Consider the following 15,976-nt stretch of genomic DNA (forward strand, 5'->3'; position numbering starts at 1 on the left):
AGTTATAAATATCGTATTCATTCCATGTGATAGAAATCATTTGGAATTGCTATTTAAATGTAATGTCAAAAAGCACTCTATTATCCATGGCAATAGTTTAAAGCAGCTTTGGCAATTTATTTAATTGTCATTTTTCGGGACAATCTAGAATGTAGATGAATCCATAATTCAATTTATCGTATGCAAAGTGAAATTGTTGTGATAAATTGTAAGCAAATATTTTATTGAAGCTAAATTATTATGGGCATAAAATATGCTCAACAAAATATGTCAAGCTGTTATGACTCATAATGCCACATAGATTGTGGTACTCTCATGTTGCTCTTCTAGTTGATACTCTTGCTGTTGTTGTTGTTGTTGTTGGAGCTGTCTGTGAGGCAATTGACATTTTTCAGATGTCAAGGCACATTGATTTCCGTTTAGTTGGCTGACTTTTTTGGGCGTATGACAGAGTGGGACGAGAGAGAGAGAGAGAGAGACAGACCGGAAAGAGATCGATTTGGCATGGTGTTACACATTTATGACATATCTATGTCATATATCATACGGCATCTACGTCGCATAGAATATGCGTACACATGTGTGCCAACTGTTGCGTACAAAGAGCAGACTCGAGCAGAGCATAAATTTATTTGTAATACTTGCTTGGCATTTTGGGGCAGCATGACAGCGAGACACTTGATGAATATGAAAATGATTGTTACGAGCATTTTATGTAAATGCAAGCACATGAAATTTATAAAAGAAATTAGCAGCTCGAAAAAGAATACACAATGCGGGCTCTGGGAATGAAAGAGGGAATGGAGAGGAGAGGCAAGGCAACTGAACTGTTGACAGTTATCCTGACACAAACACGCATTGTCATGTCTAACAAGCGTCAGCCTCAGCCTCAGTCTCAGTCTCTGTCTCAGATTCTCTGCCTGCCTGTCAGTCAGTCGCTGTCAAAGTTATGTGTGTGCCAGCAAAAGACACACACACACATAGTACATGCTTTTACTCCTAGTGGAAAGTTAGTGCTTAATGTGTGTGACGACACATGGCTGCGAGGCTCGCCGATAGATACAACGAAAGAGCCGCAAAAAAGCGCAGAGAATTCAGTTGCACTAAACTCAAAACTGCATCAATTTAATGCAATTTGCATGTCGCTAAAGCACATACAAAAACAAGCACCAACTGCTGTTAAGAGTCTGTTAACAGTATGTTAACTAACATTCGCTCGTTCGAGCTGTGTTTAGCGCACAGCAAGCTCATTCATAAAAAGCAGCAACGAGAGAGCAACAGCTCAGAGAGAGAATCCACAATTGTGAGAGAGAGATTTGGATGCTGTTGCCGTGTTGCTTTCTGGCCAGAATATAAATACGCAGTGCACAGCATCAGGCGGCAACAGTGGGCAACGTAACGTTGAGCGTTGTGTGACGTCTCTGGCTAAAATCAGTTATTACGTAGCCGCCGCGTGTGTGGCAACAGCAGACAGATAGGCAGACACAACAAGCGCAGTCTAGCGGTCTGTCAACAAGATTTTACAGAGTGCGTTTTTTGTCGTGAATTTGATATTAACATATATCATATATGTGTGATCGGCAGTGGATTTTTAATTAACAACAAATTGAATTTTGTAATTAACATGAAGATTTAAATGAATTGCAAACAAGAAAATGTGAATGTGTGTCGAGGATGCATTGCCATTTAAAGCGGAAATTGTGACAAATTAAAAGTGAATCAAGTATTGCGCATACGCCACCGAAGTGGAGTTATGTCTGGCAATCTAACTAAAAGTTATAGCACTTGCTTCACACTCGCCTCGCTTTGTTTCCACACGCGACAGTCGAGTGCCTGAGTGTGTGTGCAACTGTCTGAGTGTGCGTGTATATGTGTGTGTGTGTGTGAATATGAATGTGTGTCTGGGCATTGCGCTAATTTCTCACACTTCAAACGTCTGGCAATGAATTTCCGTTTTGCCTTTTACGGGATGCTTTCACTTCGTTCACGTTCTGATTTCCTGCTTTTTGCTATTTTTGCTTTTGCTTCTCTTACATTATATTTTTCTGTGCTTTTCGCTTTGGCTTTTTACTTCCGCATGCCGCTGGCGAATTGTTTAGCTCAAGTGTTTTGTGTTTGCCTCTGTCCTTTTATCACCTGCCTCTCACTCTTCATCCTACTCGCTCTATCGTTTTGTAGTTCTGTCCGCCTTTCATGCCATAAATTAAGCACTCTGACAGTGCATTTACCTTCGCATTGTTTGCCGATAAACACTTTATGCGAATTTGAGCTCTGCATTAGCGCTACAGCATCAGCATGGTTGCTGCTTCTCTGACTCTGTCTCCGACCCCAACTCCCACTCTGGCAATCCATTCTTCGTTACGCTTTGATAGCTTTTCATACCCTGGAGTGACATAAATGAGCTGACAGTTAAACGAGACTCGAAAGAGAAATGTGCATGGAATGATTTAAGACTTGGGCTGTTTAAGATTCGTAACTCGAATGCCTTAATCAAATACGCACAACAGTTGCAGATAACTAATCACTGAGCATAGGTGCAGAAATGGGTAATTTAAGTAAAGTACATAAATTATTTGGCATTATTATTGCAGCAGTAATTTGTATGCCAAAGCTGATGATACGCCATCGAGATTAGAGAGAGAGAGAGCGTGGAGAGTTGGGATCGCAATCGCAATTCAACGTTTTGCTTGAGGGCAAACACTTGAAAGGAACCAAAAGACGATTGCTTCTGATTAGTTAATGGCGTTTATTTCATTTCAAATTGTTTGCCACACTCTGTCGAATGGCAACTGGCAACTTCTGCTCGAGTTACGTAAGGCACGTAGCGTGAAGGCGAGAAAACACTTGTTGGTTTGCTGGTTGGGGGCGAGGAGGCTTAAGGGGAAGGTTTAGTTGGTTTTAGTTGGGGTTCGCCTGGGCACGTAGCGAAGAGGGCAAATCACAGTTGGTGCGATTACCAACTTTGCCACGAATGAATTGAATACAAGCAAGCGCAATGCTGGATGTGAATGTGGCCAAGATAATTGAGGATTAAAGCCAACAACAGTGCTTATTCAAAAATGTTGCCTACTTATGCGGGCAGCGGAAATAGCCTCAAGTTCAAAAAGTGTTGCCTACTTTACGGGTAATTGCGAAGAGACGCACTTTAAAAAGCGCGTTTGGCGTGTGCGAAAAGTGTGTGAAACGTTAAAAATAACAACGAAATCTTACAGCCAACAAACAACTGCAACACTTGTCGCTTAAAATAAACAACGAGTGCGACAACAGCGACAACTGTAACCTGTGTTTTGTGAGTGAGCGACGCGAAGCGAACGAAGCGAAGCGAAGGTTGCGTGTTTGTTTTGTGAAGAATGTGCGACTAAGTGCATAAAATCCACGAACAGCCAAGATAAGAGAAACACACAAAACGAGAAAGGAGAAACGGTAACGGGAAACCGAAAAGAAAAGCGTACGGAACAGAAGAAACGTTAAAGCAAACGTCAAATTCCAGCGGGATTTATTAGCGAGCGAGTGGAGCGAAGTCACGGAGGTGGGGGACGAGGTGAAGGCGGGAGGCAGCAGCCATGACAAGCATCAATTGCGTGTGGTTTTGTTTGCTGCTCTGCCACAGCTGCAACATATTTGGATTACTACGTCTCGAGCAACAACAACAACACCAACTCGTAGAGGGTGAGTTTAAAGAGTTTCTTCTGTTTTTTTTTTGTTTTTTTTTTCTCGAATTCACCGTCAGTTATTTTATAGCCTCGCTGTACTTGCAAATGAAATCTGTGTCAAAAAAAGAAAGAAAAAATAAAAAGCATTTTATGCGTATGTATTTTATATTTTTCCATTTGCGATTTGCCATTCAACGTTTTATGTCATAATGAGCGCAGCCTTTTGATTTAATGACAAATGCCTTGAGCAACCATAAAACACACTCACACACACACACAACACTCACTCACTCACTCTCTCTGTGTGTGCGTTGTGTTTTATGCGCGCTTTTGATTTATTTCCAAGTGCTTTTCATTTTTTTATGGTAATTTATCACAGCACAGTTTATGGCCAACACGTTGCATATCGCCAAAGGTGGCAACAGCCTGCTGATTGCAGCTTAGCCCCCAATATTGCGCCACAAAATGGTTTTAGACCAAGTTAGTAAACCTTTAAACAACAAAAGGAGCAAGCACGCCACTTGAATGCTTAATGCCAACACACAAAACGAAAAAGAAAAAAAAACAACAAATGCCAAAAGCCAACTCAACAAACGGCTTATTACGCTCTTTTTGCTTTCTTCTGCAACCGTTCTCTTCCCCGTTCACCCTCCCCCTCCCGCTCCCTCTTGGTTTATTCTGTCCCAAAACATAGCTTTGCCCTTTGAGTACTTTGAGGAGCACGATGATGACTTTAACTACGACCTGGACGAGGCGCAATCACAAGCCAAATACGATGCACGTCTGCTGTCCGAGCAAATGCTGAGCGACGCTGAGCTCCAGCAAAGAGCAGACATCAACTATAACTCCAACTTGAACGCCAACTCCAACTCGAAAGTTAACGTTGACGCCAACACTAACTTGAATGGCAACTCTGGCCTGCAGCCTGCAGAGAATAGAGGCGAGCAGACGGCAGCTGGTTTCGTTGACTCGTCCGCAGCTGAGGATGACTTGGAGCCGCATAGTCGAGCTGCGGCTTGCTTTACAAATGGCCACAAGTACACACACGGACAGAAGGTAAGCGCATCACTGTGTGTGTGTATCTCTATCTTTTTTACCCTTTATTTGCCATTTGCTACACCTGCGTGTTTTGTTAGCTTTGCGAATATTCATATGCGGTTGGGGTTTGGTTTTCAGTTTTCAGCTGCGTCTTCTTGCTCGTATGCATTTCATATGACTCCAGTCAGCACTGGTTTTTACTGTTATATTTATAGCTGCATTAGTTTATATCAACCGCTGGCTAGATTTTTACTGCATATATCTTTTTGATAACCAACTCAAGTGGATTTTTTTTTAAGTCTTATCTCAGCTTAGTTTTTACAACTTTAAGCTAATTTCAAGTAGTGAAAAGTGCTGCATTTATCGAGATAATTGTAACGGAGAGAAAGCAATAATGGAAATTATAAATTAGTGAATTGTTTGGGCGAATGTTCAAGAGTATTTTAATGAGAATTAAGACGTTTTATATATAACATTAATGGATTAATAATGGCACAAGTGCTTAGCGTATTTGCACAATTTAAAGTTAAATTTGGAAAAAGTAAGTGAATTTATGATGGCTGGATTATTATAATAATTCAACTCTTCTTTAAAGAAAATCATAAATTATTAACAAAAAAATTACAGATAATTATAAGGCGCTAACTTTTCTTTTAGGTGATTATTAATGGATTCTCTCTTTTTTATCAGACTATAGGTAAAGTTAACTACAGCTTCCTATACAAATAGATTTTTTTTTAAATAAAAAAAAGTGCTGACAGAATATTTTCTTCACTTGTTTTATGAAATATCTTTTACTCTCCTTGAGCTTTCAGTCTTTTTCATAGTGAGCAAACTAGTGAAGGAATTGACATCCACTGCATTTTCTATTAAAACGTGTTTTATTGATACCAAATCAAGAGTAAATTTGAAGACAGTTGCTACAGCTTTGTACTGAACTCCACTTTGATTGAAGCAGAGTGTATTTATTTACAAGCAGAGTCGAGCAGAAAACAGTTGATACTTTGCTTTTAAATTAATGGGTTTTTGGCTTAAAGAGATTTTGCAGTAGATATCGCTGTGTGTGGTTGACTATCTATTCCCCAACACAGAGCTATAGATACACAATTGTAAACCATAGTCAGAGACATGTGTTACCGCATTCATTTCAAAGCCTTTCAACTCTTTTTTTTTGGTTACCCTTCACAAAAAAAATGATGAGTCACAAAAAAAAAATACAAACATATATAGTCGAAAATATATTTGAAAGTGCACAAACAACGTGACATTACACAAGCCATGTTTGAATATCCTTTTTGGCTCGTTTTTTGCGAGATTTGCTTAACCCATGTTTTGGTTGTTATTTTTGCTGTTTTCTCTTTTTTTTCTCTCATGCATCTCTTTTCCTCTCTTTCTTCCCAATTCTTTCGCCCTCTCTCTCTGTTTCTTTTTGTGGCAGGTTCCGCGTTTGGATGCCTGTGAGGTTTGCCTATGCATGGATGGTGAAATCTTTTGCTGGTGGGAGAAATGCGGTTAGTTTTGAATTGAGTTTTATGAGTTAATGCACGAAACAGTGCCACATGAAAGTTTTCTCTCCCCATCCCATTTGCAGATAAGACGAATGTAAATAGCGCCCCAACGGGAGATGCTGGTGGAGGAGGCGAAGGAGACTATTCAGATCCATATCGGCATGAGACCACAACGCGAAAATCAACAAAACTGCATAAAGCGGAGCGGAAAGTTGGCAAGCGGCACAAGCATCACAAGAATCAAAAGAATTTTAATGACTATGAAGTTTACCATAGTCGACAGCAGCAGCAGCAACAGCAACAGCAGCAGCAGCAGGCGAAGGATTATAAAAAGCCAGACATAAAGCAACAAAAACAAAAGAGCAGCACCATCAACAGCAGCAGCAGCAGTAACTACAATATAATCAAGCAACATCAACACGAACAGCAGCCAAAGTTGGCAACGTCAACGTCCCAACAACAGCAGCAACAAAAACAGCAGCAGCCAAAGTTGCAGCCACAACTTCATGTGGCAACTGCAGCAGCTGTTAATCAGGCAGCAAAGGAAACGCATTATCAGCACCAATTGCCAGCGCCTCAACAACACGAGCAACACGAGCAGCAGCAGCAGCAGCAGCAGCAGACACACCAGCAACATGAGCATGAACAACAGCAACATTTGCACGCCCATCAGCCGCATTCGTCCAGCAAGATTTTAAATTTCCCCGAAAACTTGCCGGCACTGCTTTACTATGACTATAAGACCGAGGAGCATGAGCATCATCAGCATCAGCATCATCAGCAGCACTTGCTGCATGAAAAGCAGCGACAGCAGCAGCAACAGCAACAGCAACAGCAACTGAAACGGCAACAACAGCAGCAACTGCAAAAGGCGAACCGAGACGTTGAACTCGCCACTGACTTGGGCAGTGATAAAAACTTTGATGAGGCGGAAACCGACAGCGATATTTTGCCCGAACCACCAACCAAACGACCCACAAAGCCAACAGCAACAACAACAACTGCGTTGACAACTGGCAGCAGCAACATCGACAACAATGGCAATAGCAAAAGCCACAGCAACAGCAACAGCAGCAATGACAGCAGCAATAGCAATAGCAGGGCGACAACAATAGCTGTGGCAACAACAATTGAAATGATGACAACGCCGCGTAGCGAACATGCTGTCACTGTTCTGGCCATGGCCAATACAAATACAAATACAAATGTGAGTACCATGCTTAAACGAGCCAACCAACTGCAAATTTTCACTTTGCTGGCTGCAGTTTGATGTCAAGTGCCTGCTGCTATTTAATTTCCAAGAATGCCCTTCTTAAGTTACAGTATAAATTTTAAGCTAACTACTAAACTTATCTTTCTGCTTTAGAGTAGCTTTACACAAATTTTATGAATTTCTTGCGATATAGTTATTTAATTTGAAGACTTTATTTAGACAGGTTTTCTAAGAAAACCAGCTGCATTTAAGACCACTCAAGAATTTATTATTCGTAAATATTTGTAGCCTGGTACAAAAATGTATAATTACTTGCAGAATAATTAGTTATTTTGGTTAGTTTTGAAGTCAGCTAAAATTTTCGTTCCTCAATTGAAGATTTTCTTCTCTAAAATTACTCAAGAATAGTTGTTGTTCGGTCTAACTCTGTCCAAATCATTTTTTTACCGATGTTTAACATAATTATCTCTGTCATTCCGAAAAGTGCCTTCAGGCACTTCTCATTTAATTTATGTTATCTGCAAAACGAGGGCGCTAAGTCATTATTATATGTTTATGGCCAACTGAGAAATATAATTTAATTGTTGCCTTTTGCTTTTTATATAATACTCTGAAATCTCTGAAGCTTGTAGGGTTTTATAAGCTATATTTACGAATCTATGTACATAACCGATAGTTTATGGTATCGTCAAGCGATGCGCTTTGTTAAAAGCCAGTTGAATCTGGAATCCCTAACGAAAGCAGTAAGACTTCACTTTTTGCAATAATTAATTGTTCACTAATATATTTTTAGTCTGTCTGAAAACTCGTTGTGCAACAAACAGTTGTCGTATATCTAAATTCGATTCTGAAAAACTGGGGTTGTTATATAATTGTAAATATTAGTTAAAGTCTTTATTATAAATATAGTAAATGGCATTTTCTGTGCGTCGTAAGGAACTCTCCATAAATATTCCATGAAAATAAAATTTTATATTATAACTTTTTTACCATTACTTTTTACGCTGAAAACTAAGTCTATTAAATTTTGTAAAAAACTATAGATATTTTCATTGGCCTTCCATTTCACATATGCATGCTTAAGATTTATTAGAGCAGACTCCAGACTCAGGCCACAAAACTCCAATTGACAATTAACTCTTACCAATAAAAACTTTAACAGAAGTTTCACCACTAACATTTTTGTGGAGACTGCAAAAGTATTCTCGCTTTACGCAGACCAAAATTAATCATGCCTTTGCTTTAAGTATCGTCCAGTTTATGGAGACCTGCTGCGACGTAATTTGTAGTCCATTGCTTTTTGCAATTGAATTTTTCATGCACGACTTGCTTTATTATTTATTTCATTTTAATGCTTATGAAAGATGCCACAATTGGAAAAAGAGACCAACTGGGGCAAAAAAAAGAACGAAAACTGGGCAAGTTTATGAAGAATATTTAGTAGCCATTAGTGCGGGCTAAGTAAAAGTTGAAAGCGTTGACTGGTGAAGAGGTGTGAGGGGAGGAGTGAGTTGTGTGGGTAACCATTAAATTGCGTATACGTATTTACTTGCCGTTGCAGCAGCAACAGCAGCAGCATCGTGTTGAGGAAATTGAGGACACTGACGATGCATTTCATCGGTGGCTGACATCGACGGAACTGAATGTTGACAGTACAAACACGCTTGACGATAACTTGCCAGCAGTTGTTGTTGAGCAGGAAACGCCAGCATCAACAATAATCGATGATGTTGGCGTTAACAGCAGCAGCAGCAGCAACAACAACGGAGGGAGCAATAGAATTGCTGTCAATCCGAAAGACAATGGCAACAGGCACGGCAACAACATAGCTGACAATGCGGATGCTGTGTTCTTTCGTAGCTCCTACAATGATTACAGCAGTGAATTCAATGGCAGCGTTGTCAATATTGACATTACACTAACTGCAGTCGATGTGCATCCACAACGACCACATCAGCAGCAACAGCAGCCGAAAGCTGCTGCCATCGGGCAAACGGATTTAATTGCAAATGACAACCAAACGTCAGACGTTCACGCTGCTGAAAGACAACCAACAATGGAGCCAGCAACAGCAACAGCAGCAGCAACAGCAACTACAACACTGTTGCCGCATGTGGCCATCAGCAGCAGCAGCAGCTCTGGCAGCAGCAATCAGCACAACGTGCCGCCCTACACGTTGACAACGATTATAACAACAACGCCATTGGCAACGGGGCGTATGTGCAATGTGTTGGGTAAGTTGGCAAGTCAACAACCCACACGCTAACGACAACAAACTCTAACGACTCGCACTCCAATTCCTTTCGCTCTCTTTCTCTGTCTCTTGCTCTCTCTCTCTTATTATGGCAGGCAAATTGTATAAAATTGGAGAAATTCTACCGCAGGACACCGGCAACTGTTTGCAATGCATTTGCACCGATGCCGTGACACCTGATGAGCTGCCCAGCGTCACCTGCAGTCCGCACAATTGTCCGCCGCTCGTTCTGCCCGATCTGTTTGATGCCACCGGTTACTGAGGCTACGGGTTTGTGCTGTAAGTTGCATCCATTGGCGCAAGAAATAATTCGAAAAGCGAAATAAAAATTACACACAAAAGAAAAACAGAAAATGCATAACGAAAATTAAATGGAAAATATGTATGTAGAGTATATATATTTAATTGAATTTTAATTGGACTTGAATAATTGTGGGCATACATTAAACTGTTCAACTGCAGCAAACACAACTCGCATGGAACTAATTAAACAAAAATACACAAGAACACACACACACAAACACAGAGACGAAGAACTCAAACGCTCAACTAACTCAGCAGTCGCTACATAAATTTATGGATTTCAATGTAAAGCCCTCCCTGTATCATGAGTGCTATTTCACACTCACTAAAACAAATACTTACAAACCTATCAACAGTAGATACTCACACACACACACACACACACACATAAGCACACATGGTCAGACATACACAGATGGATTTGTGTGCGTGTGTGCAGAAGTGGAACAGAGAGCAAATTGCTGAGAGCAAATTCTAGTTTTTAAGCTGAATGTTTATGCATTTTACAACAAAAGAAAAGGAAACACACAAAAAAAAAATAATATTCATTCATCGGCAAGCCGATGATGCCCTTGCAGAAAATATAAATTTTATTCTAACTAAAAAGCTTACATTTATGTTAGAATTTCAGTTCAGAAGAAAGGAGAAGATGAGTCTCTAAAGAATTTATGATCTGTTAAATGTAAAAGATATTGAAAAAGAGCATTAGTCTCTAAAGACATTACTTATTAATTAAATAACTCAATTTAAAATTATAATTTAGTAACTCATTTGAAATTAGTAAGTAAATTATTAATGTGAAAGTATGAAAGGAAAGCATGAGTATTTCACTTACTAATTTAAGTTGAGTTATTCTTATTAGTAAGTAAATATTTTAAAGACTAACACTCTCCTCCAATACTTTTTAAATTAAGTGCTACAATAAATTCTTTAGAGATTCTCTTTCTCATTGAATATTTTTTACTAAATAAATTTGTTTTCTCTCGGGGCATTTTCAGCGCGTAATCGAAAGTCAACCCTATCCCATTTCCCACTCGAGTCTACATGCAATAAGTGAAGAAAATAAATGTATACACGATTAGAAATTTTAAAGAATTTATAGATGTACTTAAAAGCCCACACATAAATATACCTACCATACATACAAACAGACATAAAACATAAAAATATATTGAAACTCAAAAATAGGTTATACAATTTTGAGTTGACCAGCTGGAAGCACTTGAAATTTGAAATCGAGAAAATGTTAGTTAAGTAAACTAAATCCATAAACGTAAAAAACTGAACAATGACAAATAATGTATTATTGTATGTATGTATAATCATTTGCAAAACTAGTTTAAGATAACAATTGATTCACTTCGTTCATGCAAAACTCTTTTAGAAAACTCTTCTAAGTTGATCGCTTCTTCTAGGCATTTTTAAAAGATACGTAATAATTTAACAAGTATTGTATATGGATAGTTATATCAGTTTTTTATTATTAAAAGAAAGGCACCATATCCTCCTAGTTCTACGAATAAATACCAAAATCTTAAATGTATAATGCCATTTAAATCTAGTCATTAACAATCATTTATTCAACTAAGTTCGAAATGAAACATTATTTTCACATATATTAAACCACTTTTAGGCGTGATAACGATTTATTCAGAAAAAATGAAGTAATTTAAGCATAAATCATAAAAAATAAATCATACTTGAAAAGTAGACACAATTATTGATATTAGATAAAGATGAACGAATAGGAACTCGAAATTTTATATCAAAAGTGCTGTCGCAAGAGTAAAAGCATTAACTTTAAAACTTATTTCAACAAATCGAATTCTGTCGAAATATATGAAATGAAAACAAAACAAAAGAAAATCAAAATAAAAGCGTGTATATTTATAAATACAAACAACATTTATGTACTGAAACAAAACTAAAAGCGAAGAGCTGGCTTCGGCAAGTCGAAGATTTAATACCCTTGTGACATAGAAAGTTAATCAGTTGAAGAAGAGCTTCCACATCGATTTTCTTCAAATTGAAATTGGTGTTAATTGATGCAGATATTGTAATCGTATCAATATTTGGACTGCCAATTTGCCAGGGTATTAAGTACACAAGGTAAATCAAGCATTCAAATAGAGAGAGATGCATAAAACGAGAGAACAACAACAACTAAAAACAAATTGAAATCGTGTAATCGTAATCCGTATTTAAAAATGTATACAAAATAAATATTTACGAATATATCGTATTGTACTTGTACTTGTATGTGTAAAGTAAATGTAACTGCAAATCTCTTAACTAATCTATTTACATATATGCATATTTACAGGACTCAGTAAAACACAGACACACACACACACACACAGACACACTGACACAAATCTTACATCTATGTGTAAAATGGATTTTGTGTTCCGAAAACAACAAATCAAATTGACATGAATAAACCAAAACATATGATAAATGAGGCTGAAACTTTGTCAATTTTAGTTGTCCAGATGGGAGATTTGATGGGGCAGAATATGGTATTAAGGTAAGTCGTTGTATATTTTCATTGAATTTATTATTACGCTTGCCATTTTGGGACTGAATACCTGAAAACATATCGAAACTATTTCTGACTACAACTACAACAGATCGCTTTCGCTGTCCGACTCAAAGCCAGAGTCATCGGTCTCCGAGGCTAATCTTCTGTTACCTGGCAATAGGCGAGGATCTGTCTCTTGTTGTTGCTGCTGTTCTGGTTGTAGTTGTTGCAATTGCTGTCTGTATCCATCGATGACTCGCTGTCGCCGCCAGTCCTGCATTATGATTTCAACACGTCGATTCAGCGGTCGTCGATTGTATCTGGCCGTCAATTGATTATCACCACCACCATCCATTAGAACCGTCAATTTTTATGTTTTGCTTGGATTTGCTCAAAAATGTATAATTTCAGAATTGTTACAAAATGTGATTGAAACACAATTCGGATTGCTACGAGGTAATAACAAAAGTCAGAGCCGGAAATGAGCAGCGCATAGCGATTGTCGATTGGCTGTTAATATGATTTAATAAAGCATAAATCGACATGTGTTCAGAAGGAGGAGGAGGCAGAAAGCAGCATTTGCCACTCGTAAAATGTGTTGCCAATTCATATGCACAAGCTTTATTAGATTTTTTGACCACATCGCAATCAACGCGCTGCCAGCAACCACAAAGCACTTAACTCGCTGTATGCGTGTGTTGGTGTGTGTGTGTGTGTGTGTGTGTGCGTGTGTGCCAAACACGCTCCACATGCATATGTATATTTGTGTGTGTTGCTGTGTGCTCGGAAACGGAAGTGAGGCAAAGCCTGTGAAATGTACTGCCTGGTTGACTGACCGCATGAAGCCATAAAAGCAAGCTTGAAGCCCAATCCTGATGCTGCTGCTGATGCTGTTGCCCAACCTTCTAGGAAATGCCACAGCTGCCCCAAAGTACTCGGCCACAACAATGCTCGTACTTTGCTGTCAATTTGTGATAACGGCAGCTTTATTTCAAAATATGAACGACGACTTTATTTGTGCCAACTTCTGCCACAGTCTTTGCCGCTCTACCACTCTGTCAATTTGCCAATCTGTCTGTTTGCCAGCTTCTCCCAATTCCAGTTCCCAAGCTTTTGGCCATCGTCATCGTCATCGTCATCATCATGTGCAACTTTGTCGGCTTTCATTTGGCTTTTGTGCCGTTCTGTTCTCGGAATTGTAGTAGCTCTCTAATTTCGAGCCAAGTGAGTTGTTAATAATTCATACAGCAATCAAATCATCAACTAGAAACTGAAAGATTACCTCGACCAGTTGCAGCATTTACAATACAAATTGAATTTAAGCCGCTTCCATCGTGCATCTTATTTAATTGTTGAATCTCTAAACAGCAGCCGGATGCAATTACTCAAATCGCATTCGTAATTTCAGTATGAGTGCTTTTAACGTTTGTACTCCTTACAATGGATTCAAGTATTCGGATTTATTTTATTGTTTTCTATCATTACCTTTTGTTTAACTAAGGAATTAGTCTCGTTATTGTGCATTTACATAAGGTTGAGGTTCTTCTACTCTAATTGTGTTAAGCAATTCGAGAAAATAACTTTATAAATTTTGTTAATCAGTTATGCAATGCTTTTCCCAGCATAGAATTTCAATTCTTTTTTTTTGTTATTTAATTTTGTGTAAAATATATTGTATTTAAATTAACAACTTGCTTATAAGGTATATAATAGCAACCACAAATTGTGTTTATTTTAATGTATTAATCAAATAATTATGAATACAGCTTTTTTCCCCACAAATCTTTTCGAGGTCAGCTAGTTTTGAATTCAGCTTATTCGCACAATTAAGCTGTAAGCCATAAAACGGTACGTAGTTTAAAATTGATTGCGAAATATAATCATAAATCGGTCAATCAATATTATAAAAAGTATAAAAAAAGAAAGAGCCTTTAAAGAATTAATAATTTGTGATTATGGTGCGATAAGTGAGTTGTAAAATGAAATTGCTTTCACGCTAAAAAACGGACTATTAAAAATTGACTCTGCGAGAGGATTAACAATGTGTTGAAAGTACAAAAAAAAAAAACAAAGAAAAAAATGAAAATGGAGCACAAAAGTCAACGGGCAGGGCAAATGGAATAACTATGCAGGCATTTGCACATTTTTAATTACGCTGCACATTTGCATTTGAATTGCGCATTTTACACGCTGATAAACTCAAATAAAGGGCAACAGTTGGCTGCTCTCTGCTGCTGTGCTGTGCTCTGTGTGTTGTGCTTGCTGGTTGGCAACAGCCAAAGACACACACGCATAACACACACACACAACACACATTCAGCACTACTAAGTGCGGGTGTAAGCTGTGTGTGTGTGAATTTCTACTGATTTTTGCAGTACGTGTAATTTTCAAGTTGACAACTTTTGTGCCAAAGCACTGACCTCGTTATACGGCACACACTCTAGCACACTCGTACACACGCACATACACTCGCACACACATAATGGAGAGCTGTGTGTGCTTTAGAAATGGCATTGCCCGTAGCCATTGCCTTATCCATAGCATACTTTTGCGGGCACTGTAGAAATTGCAGACAGTTGCAAGAAAAAAAATAAACATCACTTTACATCTTGATGGCTCGACTGGCGTATATCCTGTATTGAATAGGCATACATATGGAGAAAAGCTGACACATAGATGGCGCCAACTCAAAAGGCTGCTATCGATATAATTTTTATGTTTGATGCTTGGAACTGGTCAGTTTTCTTATTTGGAATAGAATTTCATATTTTTACCACTTACAAACTATACCACCATTTGATAAATACTATTAAAGTGAATTATTTTTTAATTTAATAATTTAATTTTTAAATTGTTTATGTACACCTAACATTGATTAAGCTTAGGCTAAAACAGATCAGTTTACTTGTAATAAAAATACATATTTATAGTACTTACACACGTAGCTATAAAATAAATAATACTAAAGACATTATATTTTTTAACTACCAATTTAATCAATAATTTCTTATATACACATGTGTATATGCTCATACAAAGCTAGCATTGATTAAGCTTAAGTTCAAAACAGATAAGTTTACTTAATTTTTAGGGAAAATTCATGCTGCTAGTACTTACAAACTATGTATATTGGCAGTAATTATGTATTTAAATATAATTGAAATTGAATTCATAAATTTTTGTTTACCTATCTATTAAAATGGAGAAAACCACACACACATTTAGATGCTCAACTCCTAAGCAATCTTTTCACTACACTCAAAAGTATTAATAAAAATTCTTCAATATTTTAATAATAAAACATATTGCTTTCAAGACATTCTTCTATCGTCTGCTGCCCATAAAAATTATATTCCTCACTCTAGACGAACTGATGCGATACAGCGCAGTATAAAGAGCGAAAGTCATAGAAACAAAAGAAAACGAAATTTATTTGCACTACTTATATACAGAAGCACGCACACAAGTACATGGCTGTATGTATG

At 37.9% G+C, this 15,976-nt stretch overlaps 1 protein-coding gene across 3 annotated transcripts; it reads left to right on the plus strand.

Moving 5' to 3' along the window:
- Positions 1–1,397: 1,397 nt before the first annotated feature.
- On the plus strand, positions 1,398–10,511 carry LOC132791082 (putative mediator of RNA polymerase II transcription subunit 26). Of its 3 annotated transcripts, none has more exons than XM_060799874.1 (7): positions 1,398–1,527; positions 3,213–3,669; positions 4,348–4,709; positions 6,130–6,202; positions 6,283–7,406; positions 8,974–9,646; positions 9,762–10,511. In XM_060799874.1, exons 2-7 carry the CDS (start codon positions 3,564–3,566, stop codon positions 9,926–9,928), a joined length of 2,505 nt encoding a protein of 834 aa, XP_060655857.1. In that variant the 5' UTR covers positions 1,398–1,527; positions 3,213–3,563; the 3' UTR covers positions 9,929–10,511. The 3 variants fall into 3 exon arrangements, with proteins under 3 accessions (XP_060655857.1, XP_060655859.1, XP_060655858.1); XM_060799876.1 differs by having other exon boundaries at positions 8,977–9,646; XM_060799875.1 differs by having other exon boundaries at positions 1,398–1,504.
- The last annotated feature ends 5,465 nt before the right edge of the window (positions 10,512–15,976 follow it).

Source organism: Drosophila nasuta, chromosome 3 (genome assembly GCF_023558535.2).
Source record: "Drosophila nasuta strain 15112-1781.00 chromosome 3, ASM2355853v1, whole genome shotgun sequence".
Classification (NCBI taxonomy): Eukaryota; Metazoa; Arthropoda; class Insecta; order Diptera; family Drosophilidae; genus Drosophila; species Drosophila nasuta.